The sequence below is a fragment of the Girardinichthys multiradiatus genome, chromosome 15, assembly GCF_021462225.1.
Source record: "Girardinichthys multiradiatus isolate DD_20200921_A chromosome 15, DD_fGirMul_XY1, whole genome shotgun sequence".
NCBI classification, from domain to species: domain Eukaryota; kingdom Metazoa; phylum Chordata; class Actinopteri; order Cyprinodontiformes; family Goodeidae; genus Girardinichthys; species Girardinichthys multiradiatus.
In genome coordinates this window covers 19,839,454-19,857,012 of record NC_061808.1, presented here as the reverse complement: position 1 = coordinate 19,857,012, position 17,559 = coordinate 19,839,454, and the positions used below count along the sequence as shown (strand labels likewise).

General features: G+C 40.8%; 1 protein-coding gene across 3 annotated transcripts; it reads right to left on the bottom strand.

The window, feature by feature from the left end:
* Positions 1 to 1,597: 1,597 nt before the first annotated feature.
* Positions 1,598 to 15,791, bottom strand: ccm2 (CCM2 scaffold protein). 3 transcript variants are annotated; one of them, XM_047389042.1, is made up of 10 exons: positions 15,392 to 15,791; positions 11,500 to 11,676; positions 11,163 to 11,246; positions 8,096 to 8,279; positions 6,892 to 7,028; positions 5,272 to 5,407; positions 4,286 to 4,343; positions 4,062 to 4,188; positions 3,805 to 3,943; positions 1,598 to 2,727 (listed from the first exon to the last, which is right to left on the bottom strand). In XM_047389042.1, exons 1-10 carry the CDS (start codon positions 15,419 to 15,421, stop codon positions 2,423 to 2,425), a joined length of 1,377 nt encoding a protein of 458 aa, XP_047244998.1. In that variant the 5' UTR covers positions 15,422 to 15,791; the 3' UTR covers positions 1,598 to 2,422. The 3 variants fall into 3 exon arrangements, with proteins under 3 accessions (XP_047244998.1, XP_047244999.1, XP_047245000.1); XM_047389043.1 differs by lacking the exon at positions 15,392 to 15,791 and adding an exon at positions 12,127 to 12,297; XM_047389044.1 differs by lacking the exon at positions 15,392 to 15,791 and adding an exon at positions 10,268 to 10,328 and having other exon boundaries at positions 11,500 to 11,530.
* Between the last annotated feature and the right edge of the window lie 1,768 nt (positions 15,792 to 17,559).

The following is a 17,559-nucleotide window of genomic DNA, read 5'->3' as shown; positions in this document are numbered from 1 at the left end:
GGCTGGAATGTGTCAGCAGTTCCTGGAAGATGAAGACATTGAAGCTATGGACTGGCTCGCCCGTTTCCCAGACCTGAATCTGATTGAGCACATCTGGGACATCATGTCTCGCTCCATCCACCAATGTCACGTTGCACCACAGACTGTCCAGGAGTTGGTGGATGCTTTAGTCCAGGTCTGGGAAGAGATCCCTCAGGAGACCATCCACTGTCTCATCAGGAGCATGCCCAGGCGTTGTAGGGAGGTCATACAGAAACGTGGAGGTCACACACAATACTGAGCTTCATTTTGACTTGTTTTAAGGACATTACATTAAAGTTGGATCAGCCTGTATTGTGTTTTTCCACTTTAATTGTGTGTGTGACTCCAAATCCAGGCCTTCATTGGTTAATAAATTTGATTTCCATTGATGATTTTTGTGTGATTTTGTTGTCAGCACATTCAACTTTGTACAGAACAAAGTATTTAATGAGAATATTTCATTCATTCAGATCTAGGATGTTATTTGAGTGTTCCCTTTATTTTTTTGAGCAGTGTATATTAACAGTTTGTAAAAATACTTAGGCGAAGGCAGGTAGGTGGAGGTCCTGTGGGCTTTTGATGAACCTAGAAATACATATTTATTTTTTAACTGCAGCAGCTGATGTTCAAAGTAATTAATGACTTCTCTTATAACTTGTCTTGTTAACTTGGAGGAAAATGTGAACGTCTTCCAAACTTTAAACTAATAAGACCTACTCTGCAGGTCAGCTTCTCCAAAATCAGAACTTTTCACTTTTTTAATGATTTTTTTGGAGTAAACTGAGCCTATTATTTCCTTCACAGGAAGAAAACCCAACAACGCCTCCAGTCACTGTGGCAGCATTAACAGGACAAACTAAAACACAAGATCATTTAATGGTTTCATCAGGCAAGCTCAGCTATGTCATAATTACTAATACAATGAGGTGCTCTGTTCACGCTAAAATTGGATTCAAGATGAGAAGTTACTGGAGACCAATTACTGTTTCTCCCCATAATGTGAGAAAACATTCTGGTTGCACTGATGGTGTATCAGAATCATTAAGGCTCCAAACAAGGAATGTTTGTTAAAGAGTCATCCAGAGGCAGAAGTAGCAGTCAAATTGACACATCCCTGTTCTATAGTTCTGCTTTGGTCCAACACGATGCAGCCAGATAAAGAGTTTGGATTAAGTTCTTCCATGGCTGAAATCATTTGGAAACAGAGGAGGAACAGGGGGTAAAATCACACCCTGAGGCTTCAGAGAATGGAATGCGACTAAACTGAGCCGTCCTGCCAATACCCACCATCCACGAGACTCTCTAAACTAATTAATCCCTGACGGCATTCAGAAGCAGGACCTGTTTTGATGGAGCTGAATGAAGTTCCACGGCAGCTTAGGTGCATCCAAGCAAATGATCTGAGGATCATAATTAGATTGTAAAATCCTTCCCTGACGCAAGAAAGTCGAGTCAAATGTTATTTCCACTTGAAACCGTGCAAGAATACCCCGGAACACAGAAATCAGGTGAGAGACTGTCACGGGTGTTTTTACGTAACATTGTGATGCTTGCAAGTTTACCATACTAAAATATAATCAGTGTAATTGATTTATTTAATAACTACAACTTGTCAAAGAACTGCTTAAGAACCTGCTGGCAGCAACACTGCAGTGTTTAGTAACAATGACAAATTTAATCTAACAAAACAAAAATGACCCAAACGTTGAGAACAATTTACATCAGCCATCCATAGGCTGGCTTTGTCAAATAAAATACAGTCCACCCCATGTAGCTTTAAATGAATGCGACTTGGTTTTTACAGCATTTTCTAGGTCAGTTTCAATAAGGCACAAACATTTAACTGAGTAAGCACTGACTAACAAACAGTGTGAAGTAAAGCAGAACTTAACATATCATACATAGCAGAATCTTACACTCTTACAAATTAAGTAAACCAAAGATGGATGAAGCTGATTAATTTATGGTTAAATTAAGATACAAACCTCAGTATCAACCTTGAGCTTCTAAAATGTGTGCACAGTCTAACGGTGGATCCTCCAGAATTGCTGCTGCGCCGGCTGGAGATCTAAGCTTTATTACAGATAGCAGTGGCAGATGCTGCCAATAAATGAGTACAAAACCGAAGATAAAGTTTAAAAGTAACACAGGCTTTAAATCTGACTGAAATGTAAAACAAACTGCAAGTCAACTTCAAGGTCTGCATAAGTGCATCAGTCGACTGGACAGAAAAAAGGCAAGGTTTTCCTTGAATGTACTGGGCCTATAGAACGTCCTCTTGATAACTAGAGGAATAAACATATAACCAAATCTTAGGTCAGTGCTAAGGACCATCTTCATCTGATCCATTTTAGTCAAGCCAGCTGCTCATCTGAGGAGTGGCCATGATTTCACGTCAATATCAGGGAGTCACCGCCTCCTGGTCCATGCTACAGCCAAGGGCCTCGATGTCGTTGCTGATGTTGGTAATCATACGGTCCCAATCGTCGCCCTCGGAGGCTTCGTGGCCCTCGTCCGAAGCCGTGCTGTCGCCGCTTTCTCCCGTCGCTCCATTGCCGTTGGTGGTGGAATCGGAGGCGGAGCTGGTCGTGCGTTTGCAGCGGCCGAAGCTGTCTGTGATGATGCCGCGGCCGTCCTTCACTCCAATGGTCTCCAAGAAGTTTTCAAAGTGCTGGCTGTCCTTCTCGGGTATGAAGGGACGCAGGCCTGAAAGAGAGGGCAAAAATAAGTGTGAAACTGCTCTTAAACATTATGAAAGAGTCACCTTGCCAAAATATTCACCTTTTTCACTTTACAACCAGAAACTTTAATGTGTTTTATTGGAATATTATATGTACAGGCCAACACAAAAACTGAATAATGAAGTAGAATGGAAAAGCTAAAGTGTTCAATCAATAATCTGAAAAAGCAAACAGTTTGCCACAACAGCAAGTCCACCTAGATGAGGCCATCCAACTGATGGCCAAGCAAGGATCAGCATTGTTCAGAGAAACAGCCCAGAGGCCCATGGTAAATCTGGAGGAGCTGCAGAATATTAGAAAGAAAGACATTGTTTAAAGAAAACTACAAGACGTCCTGCTTGTAGTTTACCAGAAGCCATCTTGAGCAGTGGTTTCCAAAACTGGTCCTGAGAGCCCACTATCCTGCATGTTTTAGGCGTTTCCCAGACTTCCCTCACACCTGACCTACATAAATGGTGGGATTGAAATCTTCTGCAGCACTTCTTGCTCAGGAAGTAATGTAATCATTTGATTCAGATGTGCTGGAACAGAAAAACATCTAAAACGTGAAGAACAGTTGGCCCCGAAGACCTCTGATCTAGAGGACATAGCAAATATATGGAAGAAGCTCTGGTGGGATTAGAATAAAATGTTCTCCATATGAAAAAGGCTTAATAGTGGAAAACACTTTACATCTCCCAGAATACACCACATTAAAATGTGGTGGTGGCAACATCATGCTGTGAGGAGGCCTTTTTTAATAGAGACTGGAAAGTTGGTCAGAGTTGGTTGGAAGACTGATTGAGCTAAAATAAAGGGCAATCCCACCAGAAAACCTGTTCAGGAGTTCAACATCCAGCAGGACAACAACCCTAAACATACGCTCAGAGGTATAATAGAACGGCTTAGATGAGAGTACATTAATGCGTTTGAATCTGTGGGAAGACTTGAAATTTGATGTTCACAGACCCCCTCTCATTTACGTGTACTCATTTACTGAAAGCATGCCAAAAGTTGCCTTTTCTGACGGTGAGATGACCGTTTAGTTATAAGGTGGTTTTACCGAGTAGGAGGAATTTCCTGCTGTCCCCGTAGAGCTGGCGCAGATTAATGCAGAACTCATGAATGGAGGAACCGTTCCTGTATTCGTGGAGCAGAGCAGCAAACTGCTGGATCTCCTGTGATGACAGCTTTGTTCGCAACTGTGTAAGGAAAAAAGGAGATATTAGAAACTCAAGCCAAGAGTCAGCAGCTTAAAATGTTTTAGGCAATGCTTTAGCCATCAGGAAGGCAAAACAAGAACAAGCTGAAATGCCACACCGTTGTCATGTAGTCCTGTAGAAGCTCTGCAGCTGTGGTACTGAGCTCTCCTTCACTTGGAACCTTTGTCTGAGGGGACGCAGGGGTGGATGTAGATGGAGAGGTTCCTTCTGTGGCCTGGAAAGGACTGAGGAAAGGCACACCAGTGTCATCCACAAGGAACCCAGACTTAAGGATTTTATGGAAATCCATCAAAATGGTTGAACTTATCAAAAGGTACGTACAATGGGCTGGTTTCTCCCTCAAAAGCCTCCTTGACATCTACTTTGCTTGAAGAGTCATCTTTAAAATCGACAAAACATTTACAATTTAAAGTTAACGGCTTAATAAAAGCACACAGCTTCTCTCCATTGTACACTGCTCAAAAAATAAAGGAACACTTAAACAACGCAATATAACTCCAAGTAAATCAAACTTCTGTGAAATCAAACTGTCCACTTAGGAAGCAACACTGATTGACAATCAATTTCACATGTTGTTGTGTAAATGAAATAGACAACAGGGGGAAATCTTTGGCGATTAGCAAGACACTCAATAAAGGAGTGGTTCTGCAGGTGGGGACCACAGACCACTTCTCAGTACCGATGCTTTCTGGCTGATGTTTTGGTCACTTTTGAATGTTGGTGGTGCTTTCACACTCGTGGTAGCATGAGACGGACTCTACAACCCACACAAGTGGCTCAGGTAGTGCAGCTCATCCAGGATGGCACATCAATGCGAGCTGTGGCAAGAAGGTTTGCTGTGTCTGTCAGCGTAGTGTCCAGAGCCTGGAGGCGCTACCAGGAGACAGGCCAGTACACCAGGAGACGTGGAGGAGGTTGTAGGAGGGCAACAACCCAACAGCAGGACCGCTACCTCCACCTTTGTGCAAGGATGAACATGAGGAGCACTGCCAGAGCCCTGCAAAATGACCTCCAGCAGGCCACAAATGTGCATGTGTCTGCACAAACGGTTAGAAACCGACTCCATGAGGATGGTATGAGGGCCCCACGTCCACAAATGGGGGTTGTCCCATTGGTGATTTTGTTGTCAGCACATTAAACTTTGTACAGAACAAAGTATTTAATGAGAATATTTCATTCAGATCTAGGATGTGTTATTTGAGTGTTCCCTTTATTTTTTTGAGCAGTGTATATCAAGATTCTAAAACAGACCATTAAACAGCTTATGTAACATGTAATATTATTTAAAGGAACAATTTTTCCCTCACCACTGTACAAAGAAGGGTGTCTTGTAGGTGTTGTAGCTCCATCAAATATGGCTCTGTCTAGAAAGTCTATAGTTGATTCTGTGTAAACTATTTGAAAGACCTGGCTGAGCAAAAGACACAGTTCCTCTGCTGCCGCCTGCAAGACAACAAAAACACATTGAAATCAGCCATCAGAGAGACGAGACGTGATGAGTACATCATGAGAAGCACGGTTCTGGATATTTTTAAACCAGGGAAGACGTAAAAATAAACAGTCTAGAACAGAGGTCCACAAACTCCGGTCCAAATCCGGACCCAAAGAGCATTTTGTCCGGACTGCAAAGTATTTTCTCATTTACTATGTAGACATAGACATTTCGTTCCTGCCGGCTGCCGTGTCTGACTCCTGAACAGGTGCGACGGGCAGCTATGTGGGTCAGTGAATTGTGGTCCATACTCCCAAGCCAGCTGGTGGTGGCAATGCACCACATCGTTGTATGCCAACCGCCAGAAAACGACAAAAAAGAAGCTATGTGGGGTCCTCGAACGCAGGTTGCTAATGCCCCTTTTCCACTGGCACAGTTTAGGCAGCATGGCTCCGCTCCACTCGGTTTTGCTCTACTCCGTAAGGTACCAGGTGTGTTTCCACTGACCCATTGGTGGCTGAAGCCCTGCCTCCAGCCATCAGTGTAGTGCGCTGTGGCGCTATTAACATTACTGTTAAAAGCTGTTAAGTTACTAGCTTGGGAGCTCACGCTTGTTGACAGTAGAATGACTTGGTGGAGCACAGATGAGTAAAAGAAGATGGCTTTGTCAAAAATACGTAAAGTGGACTATGACGGTCGCACATTTAAAAGATGAATGGACAGAAGCATACGCTTTCCTTTTAACTTCCTATCTGCCTGATATATTCTGAAGCAGTTGGACTTAAAAAGAGAGAAATCTAAAGAGACATTATGAAACCAAACATTGGAACTTCAACCAAAGTTATCCGCCTGGGTCTGACAGTAGGACAGGAGAATAAATGAACTGAGGGGACAGCAGGAGCGAGCTACACGACTGATAACACGTCTCTTATGATCACAGAGTGAATGGAAGCTGTGGCAGAAACACTTTTAGATGGAAAAGAAGGACAACAACTTAAGGAAAGGTTAAGCAAATTACCCAGTCTGCCACAAGAACAACAAGGAGAGCAGAGATGTTATACCAAGATGTACAGAACCAGCATGAGTGTGCCATTCAAAGAGCGTTGAATACTGGTACTTAAATTGGATTGGATTAAATAAAAATGAGAGAAAATATTTTTGTCAGATGACTTAAAATGTTCAGACCCCAAGGTGTTTGCCTGATGAAGGTAGTGGACCTCCTTCTATTTTAGTTGGAGACCTCTGCTCTAGAATGTGCTCAGGTTTATATTTCCCCCTTTTGATCGTCTACCAGAAATTGCTGGCCTGGCCCTGAAGCACCTCCAAGACTGAAGCTGATCTTTCTGTTACTGATCCTTAATTATGATTCAACAGTCAAGATAGGGATATGGTTGTCAGCAGGGTCAACGTTTACTTTGCACAACTTCAACCTTACGACCCCAAACAAACTAGCCACTAGCATCAGTTAAAAATGTTTATATTTCTGTGAACTTACCTTATTATCAACTGCTAAGACAAGCAGACAGCAGACTTCCACGAGCACAGCTCCACTCTCTGACAGGGAGCTGAGAGTCTGGGACTTATTTAGATCAGGACATGAGCTGGGGCAGGGAGACCCTCCTGACTCCTGAGCTGAAAAAAAAAAAAAAAAACCTTCAGTTTACCTGATTGTTACCTTAATGTCAGTTGTATTGCTGCTGGTGTATCTTAATCCCTAAAGAACATTATTAGCTGCAATAGTTTGGCTGACAAAGTTAAATTACAATTGCAGTGGCCTGCAGACAAGCTTTTTATTAAAATGAGACAGGCTTATAGAGCAGCAAGCAAGTTCTTGATGAAAACGTGATTTGCACAATAAATAAAACCAAGGAGAACATTTTTGGGAAGTGTTTATGGAGCATATGACCACATAGTCTTCTTGCAGTGCTAGTACATCAATCACATAGCACTGCGTTAGGACATTATTGATTGTTCAAAATATTAGCTGTCCAACATCACTTACCAGACTAATTTAAGCTTCTGAAATTCTATTTCTATATGGCAAATCATTTACTAGTAAGGACAGGAGAATAACATAAAGCCAACAGACCCAACAGCGATGACATTCATGCTGCTTATTCTTTAACTGAACATCAGTTGAAAGGGGTGTTTATTGAAAATAGTAGCAGTATAGAGCTCAGTCAGTGAGGTCAATCATTCTGTGAAAAAACAAACATTAAACAGGTAGTTCTGATTTAAAGATAAAGGCAGAAAATGTATATATTGGTATAAGACGGTTCCTCTCCGAAAATCTGAATAAAATGGGTCAGGTACAAGGAGTTGGTCGAAGCATTTAGCATGACCTGGAATCTGTATGATTTGGTTGAATTGACGTTTTCTTCTCTTTTTTTGTAAAGTGCTATATAAATAATCTGAATTGAACTGAATTTGTGGATATAAAAGCTATGATAAATGATTTTTTGAGTTTTATTATTTTTTTAAAACATGCTGTCGTTTTGAATTACAGCAAAACAAATTTAACCATGCATTACCGCCATCTACTGGACAGAAGTGTAGCCAGGAATTATGCGTACACGGTGATGTTGCAATGGTAGATTTTTAATCATATGCAAAATTATATTGGTATTACCATGGGCACCTTAACAGGTCACCTCATATGAGGATACTGCTGCAGCTTCTACACACTGTTTTCTTTTTACCTGTTTTTATCACCACAAGGTGTAGCGAGTCATCCCTGATGTATGAAACTGCAGCGATGTCGTGGATCGGCACTCTCAGGATGATGTCTTCTCCATCTCGCCAAACAAGCTTGATGTTGTATGCAGACAAGCTCACCACTGCATCCTGCTCTGATGTCAGCTGGCCCGCCAACTGATGGGATTTCTAAAAAACAAGAGCAGGAAAACATTATACCGGCAACTCTCAAAATCTGGTCTCTAATATACAGGTCCTTCTCAAAATATTAGCATATTGTGATAAAGTTCATTATTTTCCATAATGTCATGATGAAAATTTAACATTCATATATTTTAGATTCAGTTAGTCAGTCATTTTCTACCGCTTATTCCATAGAGGGTCGCGGGGGAGCTGGTGCCTATCTCCAGCAGTCTATGGGCGAGAGGCGGGGTACACCCTGGACAGGTTGCCAGTCCATCGCAGGGCAACACACAAACAACCATCCACACTCATTCATACACCTAAGGTCAATTTAGAGTTACCAATTAACCTAACAGGCATGTCTTTGGACTGTGGGAGGAAGCCGGAGTACCCAGTGAGAACCCACGCATGCACGGGGAGAACATGCAAACTCTATGCAGAAAGACCCCTGGCCGAGAATCGAACCCAGGACCATCTTGCTGCAAGGCAACAGTGCTACCAACTGCACCACCGTTTAGATTCATTGCACACTAACTGAAATATTTCAGGTCTTTTATTGTCTTAATACGGATGATTTTGGCATACAGCTCATGAAAACCCAAAATTCCTATCTCACAAAATTAGCATATCATTAAAAGGGTCTCTAAACGAGCTATGAACCTAATCATCTGAATCAACGAGTTAACTCTAAACACCTGCAAAAGATTCCTGAGGCCTTTAAAACTTCCAGCCTGGTTCATCACTCAAAACCCCAATCATGGGTAAGACTGCCGACCTGACTGCTGTCCAGAAGGCCACTATTGACACCCTCAAGCAAGAGGGTAAGACACAGAAAGACATTTCTGAACGAATAGGCTGTTCCCAGAGTGCTGTATCAAGGCACCTCAGTGGGAAGTCTGTGGGAAGGAAAAAGTGTGGCAGAAAACGCTGCACAACGAGAAGAGGTGACCGGACCCTGAGGAAGATTGTGGAGAAGGGCCGATTCCAGACCTTGGGGGACCTGCGGAAGCAGTGGACTGAGTCTGGAGTAGAAACATCCAGAGCCACCGTGCACAGGCGTGTGCAGGAAATGGGCTACAGGTGCCGCATTCCCCAGACCTGGGCTACAGAGAAGCAGCACTGGACTGTTGCTCAGTGGTCCAAAGTACTTTTTTCGGATGAAAGCAAATTCTGCATGTCATTCAGAAATCAAGGTGCCAGAGTCTGGAGGAAGACTGGGGAGAAGGAAATGCCAAAATGCCAGAAGTCCAGTGTCAAGTACCCACAGTCAGTGATGGTCTGGGGTGCCGTGTCAGCTGCTGGTGTTGGTCCACTGTGTTTTATCAAGGGCAGGGTCAATGCAGCTAGCTATCAGGAGATTTTGGAGCACTTCATGCTTCCATCTGCTGAAAAGCTTTATGGAGATGAAGATTTCATTCTTCAGCACGACCTGACACCTGCTCACAGTGCCAAAACCACTGGTAAATGGTTTACTGACTATGGTATCACTGTGCTCAATTGGCCTGCTAACTCTCCTGACCTGAACCCCATAGAGAATCTGTGGGATATTGTGAAGAAAACGTTGAGAGACTCAAGACCCAACACTCTGGATGAGCTAAAGGCCGCTATCGAAGCATCCTGGGCCTCCATAAGACCTCAGCAGTGCCACAGACTGATTGCCTCCATGCCACGCCGCATTGAAGCAGTCATTTCTGCCAAAGGATTCCCAACCAAGTATTGAGTGCATAACTGTACATGATTATTTGAAGGTTGACGTTTTTTGTATTAAAAACACTTTTCTTTTATTGGTCGGATGAAATATGCTAATTTTGTGAGATAGGAATTTTGGGTTTTCATGAGCTGTATGCCAAAATCATCCGTATTAAGACAATAAAAGACCTGAAATATTTCAGTTAGTGTGCAATGAATCTAAAATATATGAATGTTAAATTTACATCATGACATTATGGAAAATAATGAACTTTATCACAATATGCTAATATTTTGAGAAGGACCTGTAGACGGGATGACAAGGTGAAATGTTGGAACGTCATAGAAGCTGTTTGAAACCTCCTCCTGGGGAAAAGAAAACAGGAATAAAATATTGGTGACTGTCAAAGCACGAAAAAAGATCCCTAAAATATAATTTCAGTGAGGTAGAACACAATCACAACACTATTGCAGATAATGCAACACTGACTGTAAGCAATGTTAAATTCAAGTTCATATCTTAAGACTTTTATTTTACCAAAAGTTATTTTTTAACCTTCAGGTGGAACATTTGAAGAGAAAACGTGAATTTTAAGAGCTTTCCAAAACCATAAAGGTAATGCCAATACATTTTTTGTTATCTTTCTATTGAACAGAAAAATATTATAGATATGGTTAGATGTTTGATTTGAAGAACGTGTTTACTGTGTAAAAAACTGAATTCTGAAAAAAATGTGGAAATTTGGAAATAAAAACTCATAGGACGCTCACTGAACACTGATTGCTTTTTTACATTAGGTTGCAATGTATAGAAATGTACTCTGGTTATCAACCACGTTTTGCCTCAGTTGTTAGATGTAACAGCCTTTTTTTTTGCATTTTAATTTCATTTAACTTTGTTTATTTTGTGTGTAAAGACAGTTAGTTAAGTTGCTGGAACATGAAAAGTAATGAATTTAAGCCAGTTTAAATAAATTTTTACGTTAAGCCAGTTTAAATTCATTTTTATTTGTAACTTGCTCATAACCTGTTGTTCCGAACGTTTGCCCTCATCTACTGTAGAACTAAGATTTGGATCTTTGAACATAAAGTTTGTGTACCAGTATTAAACTATTTTCCGCTACCTCTGTCAGCTTTGTACTAATTATCCCCCTATTAAAGGTGCAGGGAAACCCAGCCTAACAGTGTGGACCTACTTACTCTTGCATTGTCAACGAGCTGCAGGACCTCCGTCCGACTCGACGGGTTTAGGTAACCTGGAACCGATGTCAGCTGCCCTAAATACTGAACAGCACAGAACAAGTAAGTATTTCACATTAGAGAATAAATTACATATAAAAATTCATGGGGGAAAAAAAACATCAGCTTATATAATACGTTTGTTTCATCTACTTTCCTACTAAATACAGTTCTTGCATGCTAGTTGCACAAAATAAGCTTCATTGTACTACACTAATAACCCAATAAAAGCCAATTATTAGATCCTTTTAAATAAGTATGTGATCAGAAAATGTATATTTTTAAAATCAAAACTTACTTTTACTTCCTTCTCAATGTAGTCATTAAGCAGAATGTCAGGGTCAATGCGGTGGTCAGGCTGAGAGAGGGAGAAGGTATGGAGGGCCCTGCGCTCTGTGGATTTCTCCTGGGCCTTCTTGTCCCTCCCCTTCTCTCCTTTCAGAAAGACCCGCTTGAACGGAGACACGATCCCGGGCTATTGGATACAGAAAGAGAGACAGGATTAGAAAAAAATACAAAGACTGATATAAATGTGCAAATGTGACAAACCCTGCTACTTAAATCATACAGCAGATGCACTGTTGGTAGCATAAAGGAACACAGAGCTATCTATAGAAAACCCATACCACACAGTTTTAGTATTCTGAATAAATGTATTACTTAAAAATGCTAATAAGTATACAAATACAGGAAATAATGTTCTGTTGACTGAATTGGTGTTTCCCCTCACTATGCTAGCAGCAAAAGCAGTAATAACCATTGCATTGTGAGTGTTTCCCAAGTATAAAAACACAATAGCTTGTATGAATACTGCATTTTGTACAAGTGAAAACAAAAACAAACAAATACAACCTGCTTAAAGGTGTTGGTATTTTAAACCACTGTGTGAACATCTATTCATACGCAGAAGACTAAAAAGCATTACCTCGGTCTCCATGGTCCCTCAAGCAAGCAGTCACACACCTGTTCAACAGCAACTCACAGCCCGGCTACGAGTGCAGCTACAATTACTACTTTATCAGCTGCCGGCCCTGCTTACGAACTCTCACAGCCGCCAACTGACGAAGACACACAGGATCAAATCTGGGCGGTGAATGTGTGAGGTTTGACTTCTACCCAGGCACAAGAACAGGAAAGGAGCCGACCACAACTTCCTGTGATGACACACGCTGTGAGTGTTGTGACATTAATTTATGCAGCAGACTTCTCATTACTTTTTCATTCGCATGGCAGATAATGACCCAAAACACTCAAATGTTAAACCTGCCACTTTCATTCTTAAACTTAATGTTTTGATGTCACAACAGCTTTCTCTCTCTCTCCCTCTAAGGACTTTGCAACTGAACGTCTGTGCACAAGTCTGCACAGTAACAAAGGGCCTCGTGTATTTTGCTGTGCTAACCATTGCAGCCACTTCTCAGATGCTGGTTAGATCGAAGAAAGGTTAGCTTCATGCTTGCTGCTGCTCTTCTTCATGATTTACAGATGCAACCGTGATGTGGTCAGATCAGTTGCATATAAGTATCACTTTCAGAACAAGCAGTCACTTTCAGAACAAGCCATGTTGACAGACAGCGGTTTCATTCAGATTTTGACTTTCTATTTCTTTAGTGACAGTAACTGTCACGTCAGCTGGTAATTTTTAAAGATTTCTGGCCAGGCTGGTAAAAATAAAAGGGTTACAAAAGCTTTCAAGAATCCTCAACCATGAGAAAAAAGGCAGACTGATTGGTGCATATATATATATATTCTCTTTTAAATGTGAAAAGGTACCCATCCCTATAAAGTAAGCAAAAAGTGTAAAATAACTCTAAACAGTTTTATATTTTAGATTCTTCAAAATAGCCACCCTTTGCTTTGACAACTGCTTGGCTCTCTTGGCGTTCTCTCCATGAGCTTCATGAGGTGGTCACCTGAAATAGTTCCAACGAGTCTCGAAAGAACTTCCTAGAGGTTCTCTGAGAGACGGTCAAAGGTTGATATTTCAGTCATCAAAGTTCTTTTACAATTTTTTAGTTTCCTACATAATTCCTTATGTGCTCGTTCACGGTGTTGATGCCTTCTGTGAGAATCTATGTACAATGTAAATGGTCATAAACATAAAGAAAACCATTAAATGAGAAAGTGTGTCTAGAACCTTTCTTGCGAGAACAATTTTTTATGCTATGGCTCTTCCTGTCATATGAAGTAGAGCTGAGTGATATATACAAAGTAAAATCCACAGAAATTCTTGTACTGAACAGTTTGATAAATATCAAAAGTCCACTAAAGATTCGCACTGAAAGACCAAATTAAAATAAATTGTAAACTACACACCAAATTCTCTTAAGATTAATTATGACACTTTCTTAACTCGCAATATATTGATGAACAAATTCCAGTTGCAGTACTGATTATAAAAGAAAATATGCTCGAGCAATCTCTTGTCCATCTTCTAAAAATGTAATTTCTTAGCCTACCTTTACCATTGTTATGGACTTTTGCTGTTTTTCAATACATTCTTGAAATTGTTTTAATGCCAAGCACTAATATGAAGTGTCAAGAAGATTATTGGAGAAGTGAAGAATGTGTGTATGCGTGAATGTTTTTTTTTCTTGAACAGAGAGATTACATTGACAGATCCATTGATTTACAACAGATACATAAGTTGGTTGCTGACAAAGCTGAACTACAGCACCACGAGAGAGCCATTGCATTATTTAACAGTGTGTCACAACTAAGCGCATTAACATTTTATGATTTCTGCCAGGGAAATGTGATACAACAGCCATGCTAAGCCAAGTGGCCGTTAACTTTCAAGTTTTCTCAACCTAGAGAATAGCAGAAAGGCTGCCACTTTCTTTGAATATATTCTGCAACATTGCTCAAAGTTAACAATAGTAACATGTAAATTAATGTCTTGTTATTGTTCACTGGAAGATGCAGTTACTTTTCTTTTACTTTCTACCCAACATATGATCATACCTGTTTTCAACAGTCACTCTAAAGAAAATATTAGATTATCTCCAATCCTTTTCAAAAGTTATATTCAATTATTAACTAAGTATTTTTCACGTTTAAAATTCAGTTGGTAGCATTAATAAGTTATTAATGCTTCACCACAATCACAAAAAAGTGGAACAGGAATTTTCTGTCAATGTTTGCCAAAGACCATTTGGCCATGACACTCTTGTAAATGAGATTTTAAACCTCAACAGTTTAGAATATATTTGTAGTAGACCAAAAATTACTCAACACGATGAGTTAAGATAATTATGGCGGTAAAATTAAAGAAGCTATTTTTCATGTTACGTCATGGTAATAATAGCGGCTCGCTATCAGCACCATGTGGTAAAAACAGGAACTGCATCCAGTGGGGGTCGCCCATGCCCTAAAATAAACCTGACAAAGAACACTAAACTCATACCATTAAGGATAAAAAACGTGACCACTGCTTTCTTCCAATGACAAATATAGATATATAGTAGCTAGTGTTTTCCCTGCAGCCAGATGAAGTGCCCCTTGTGTCAATCTTGAGATTTAAGAAGAAAAATTAAAAAGGCACCTTTGCAAATGATCGATTATTTGTCTAGTATAAAAAGTATTTACCATATCAACGTGCTCACTCTTGCCCCATGACAACTATCGAGATCAGTTTCTAATAAAGCAAACATGCTTTGTTTTTCGTGTCTTAAACATGGATATTACGTTTTGAAACTAAGGTATGCTTTCGTCACATTTAGGACAGACCTATCACTAATGATTAAATGCATTATTCTTAATTACGCAATAATTCCTAACCGGTTTATAAAAATCCCTACATTGATGATGGCAGATGAGAAGCAGCTAAAATATGAAACCAAAAAGGTTAGAAGCGCCGAGATTTACACCATGGAAACCAAGGGACTACAATCAGACCTAATGTATATCTGACTATGAAAAAAGAAACAAACATAAAAACCTACCCTAAAGCACTAAACTCGATTAATCAGGGGCACATTACAAATATTCGCGAGTCTTTTCTCCTCTAAATATTAAGTTATTAAATATAAAAATTGTCTGTTAACGCCGTAAAGTGATGTTTTTGATTGTAACCGCCTGCCAGCCCACCCTAAACTTTTCTAACTAGCTAACAGTTAGCCTATTTCCCGGAGAGGCTAACAAGTTAGCATGTAGTTAACCTGTAATACAAAAAGTGTACCACGACTCACCTTTTTTACTTTTTTCACATCTTCTTCCATCTTTAAGTTGTCTTCTTCATTCTCACTTCAGCCCGGAGATCTAGATGAGACTGGGTGAGACCACCGGAGCTTTAAGCCAGCACTTATTTGACAGCAGTTAGCCTCCTAGGCTAACTTATTTTAGCATTATGTTTCTAAAGAGATGCCCAGTTTTGAGCTGATAGCAAAACGCCATCCCAGCTCCCTTCTTGCGTCTTAACAGTCGGACAAAAACCCTAATTATCAGTGAGTTTAAAGAAAACTGACACGGCGGGTGTCTAGAGCAACTACGGAAAAGTTAAAAAGAAAAACTCGATGAAAACAGCAAAAACTTTTCAATCGTGCCGCCATTTTGGGCGTTGAACTGTAGTCCAGCATGCTTTGCTTCGCACAAACCAAAACAGCCTGTTGGAGTTCGGTAATACTGCGATGATCGAGTTTGCATAATAAGGAGGACGGAAACGGCCAACAATATAGAAAAAAATGTAAAAACTGGCATAATGAAAATGTTCATATTGAAATAGAAAAAAACGTTCTCATTTCTTTTTTTGTTTCAGTCGTTTCCCCAAAACAGAGAAAAGAAACAATCCAATCATCAAAGCAACATAAAAGGTGCAAATTGAAGCAGTGCTAATTTCCTCTACAATTTACCCTGTAACTTTTTTCAGTTTTACTAAGTACATCAAATGTTAGTTTTTCTGAGTGAAGACACCCAAACCATTTTATAAGGAATGATCTATGTGAGGAAGGTGATGTGCAGCATCAGAGTTCCATATCAGTGGTTCCCAAAGCTGGGGTCAGGATCCCACAGTGGGTTCTAAAAAAATCAAGCAAGGGGTCTTCAAATTATATTGAGAAATAAACGAAAAACATCAAAACGATAATATATTTTTGCAATAATTATTTCTGATAAAAACAATCATGTTAAATGATTTTAAACAAATGTGTGGATCATGGCGATTGAGTGTTTGTGTTGGCTTTATTCCCGTTTACCTCATGCAGCATTAATTTCTATTTTGAAACTCTAAGTTCAAAATAATAAAAAAAGTAAGGAAATGAAACTCTCACCGAAGTTTCATTTCACCTGTACCTGCAGGGTACAGGCAGGCCAGGAACAGACTTACAAAGGAGATCAAAGCAGCCAAGAGAAGCTACAGTGAGAAGCTTAAGAACAGCCTTTCTACTGGTGACGTTTCGGCTGTATGGACCGGTGTGAGAAACCTGACTGCCTATAGGAGCCCCCCCACCCATCCTGAACAGAGTCGTCTCTTGGCCAACCGTCTGAATGCCTTCTACTGCAGACATGACAAGAAGCCATTCACACCTCAAATCATCTCCTCCACATCCCATTCAGGAACAAATTTGACCCGTAAAACAACCAACCCCCTACCTTCAGATCCTCTGCCTGCACTAAAGATCTCTGAGGAAGATGTAAACAGGCTCTTTCAGCACATGAAAACAAAGAAAGCTGGAGGACCTGATAACATCTCCCCATCATGCCTGAAAGCCTGTGCAAATCAACTTGCTCCGATCTTCACAAGGATCTTCAACAAGTCACTGGAGAAATGTGAGGTCCCCTCCTGCCTCAAACGATCCACCATCATCCCAGTTCCCAAGAAACCCACCATCCTAGGATTAAATGACTACAAGCCTGTAGCCCTGACGTCTGTGGTCATGAAATCCTTTGAGCGGCTGGTGTTGAAGCACCTGAAAGACATCACAGACCCCCTGCTGGACCCCCTGCAGTTTGCTTACCGAGCAAACAGGTCGGCAGATGATGCTGTTAACTTAGGTCTACACTTCATCCTGCAACACCTCGACCACCCAGGGACGTACGCCAGGATCCTGTTTGTAGACTTCAGCTCGGCCTTCAACACCATCATACCAGACATCCTCCACCAGAAGCTCACAGCTTAACGTCCCAGCCTCCACCTGTCAGTGGATCAACAGCTTCCTGACAGACCGACAGCAGCAGGTGAGACTGGGGAGCATCTTCTCCTGATCCAGATCAATAAGTACTGGTGCCCCCCAGGGGTGTGTTCTATCCCCACTCCTCTTCTCACTGTACACAAATGACTGCACCTCATCGGACTCGTCCGTGAAACTCCTTAAGTTTGCAGATGACACCACTGTCACTGGACTGATCCAGGATGGTGAAG

Coding starts and splice junctions, on each gene's coding strand:
- ccm2 (XM_047389042.1), bottom strand. CDS start 15,421: ATGGAAGAAGATGTGAAAAAAGTAAAAAAG. Junction 4,189..4,285: donor GAGGGAGAAACCAGCCCATT/GTACGTACCTTT, acceptor GCCTTTCCTCAG/TCCTTTCCAGGCCACAGAAG. Junction 3,944..4,061: donor TACAGGACTACATGACAACG/GTGTGGCATTTC, acceptor TTCCTTACACAG/TTGCGAACAAAGCTGTCATC.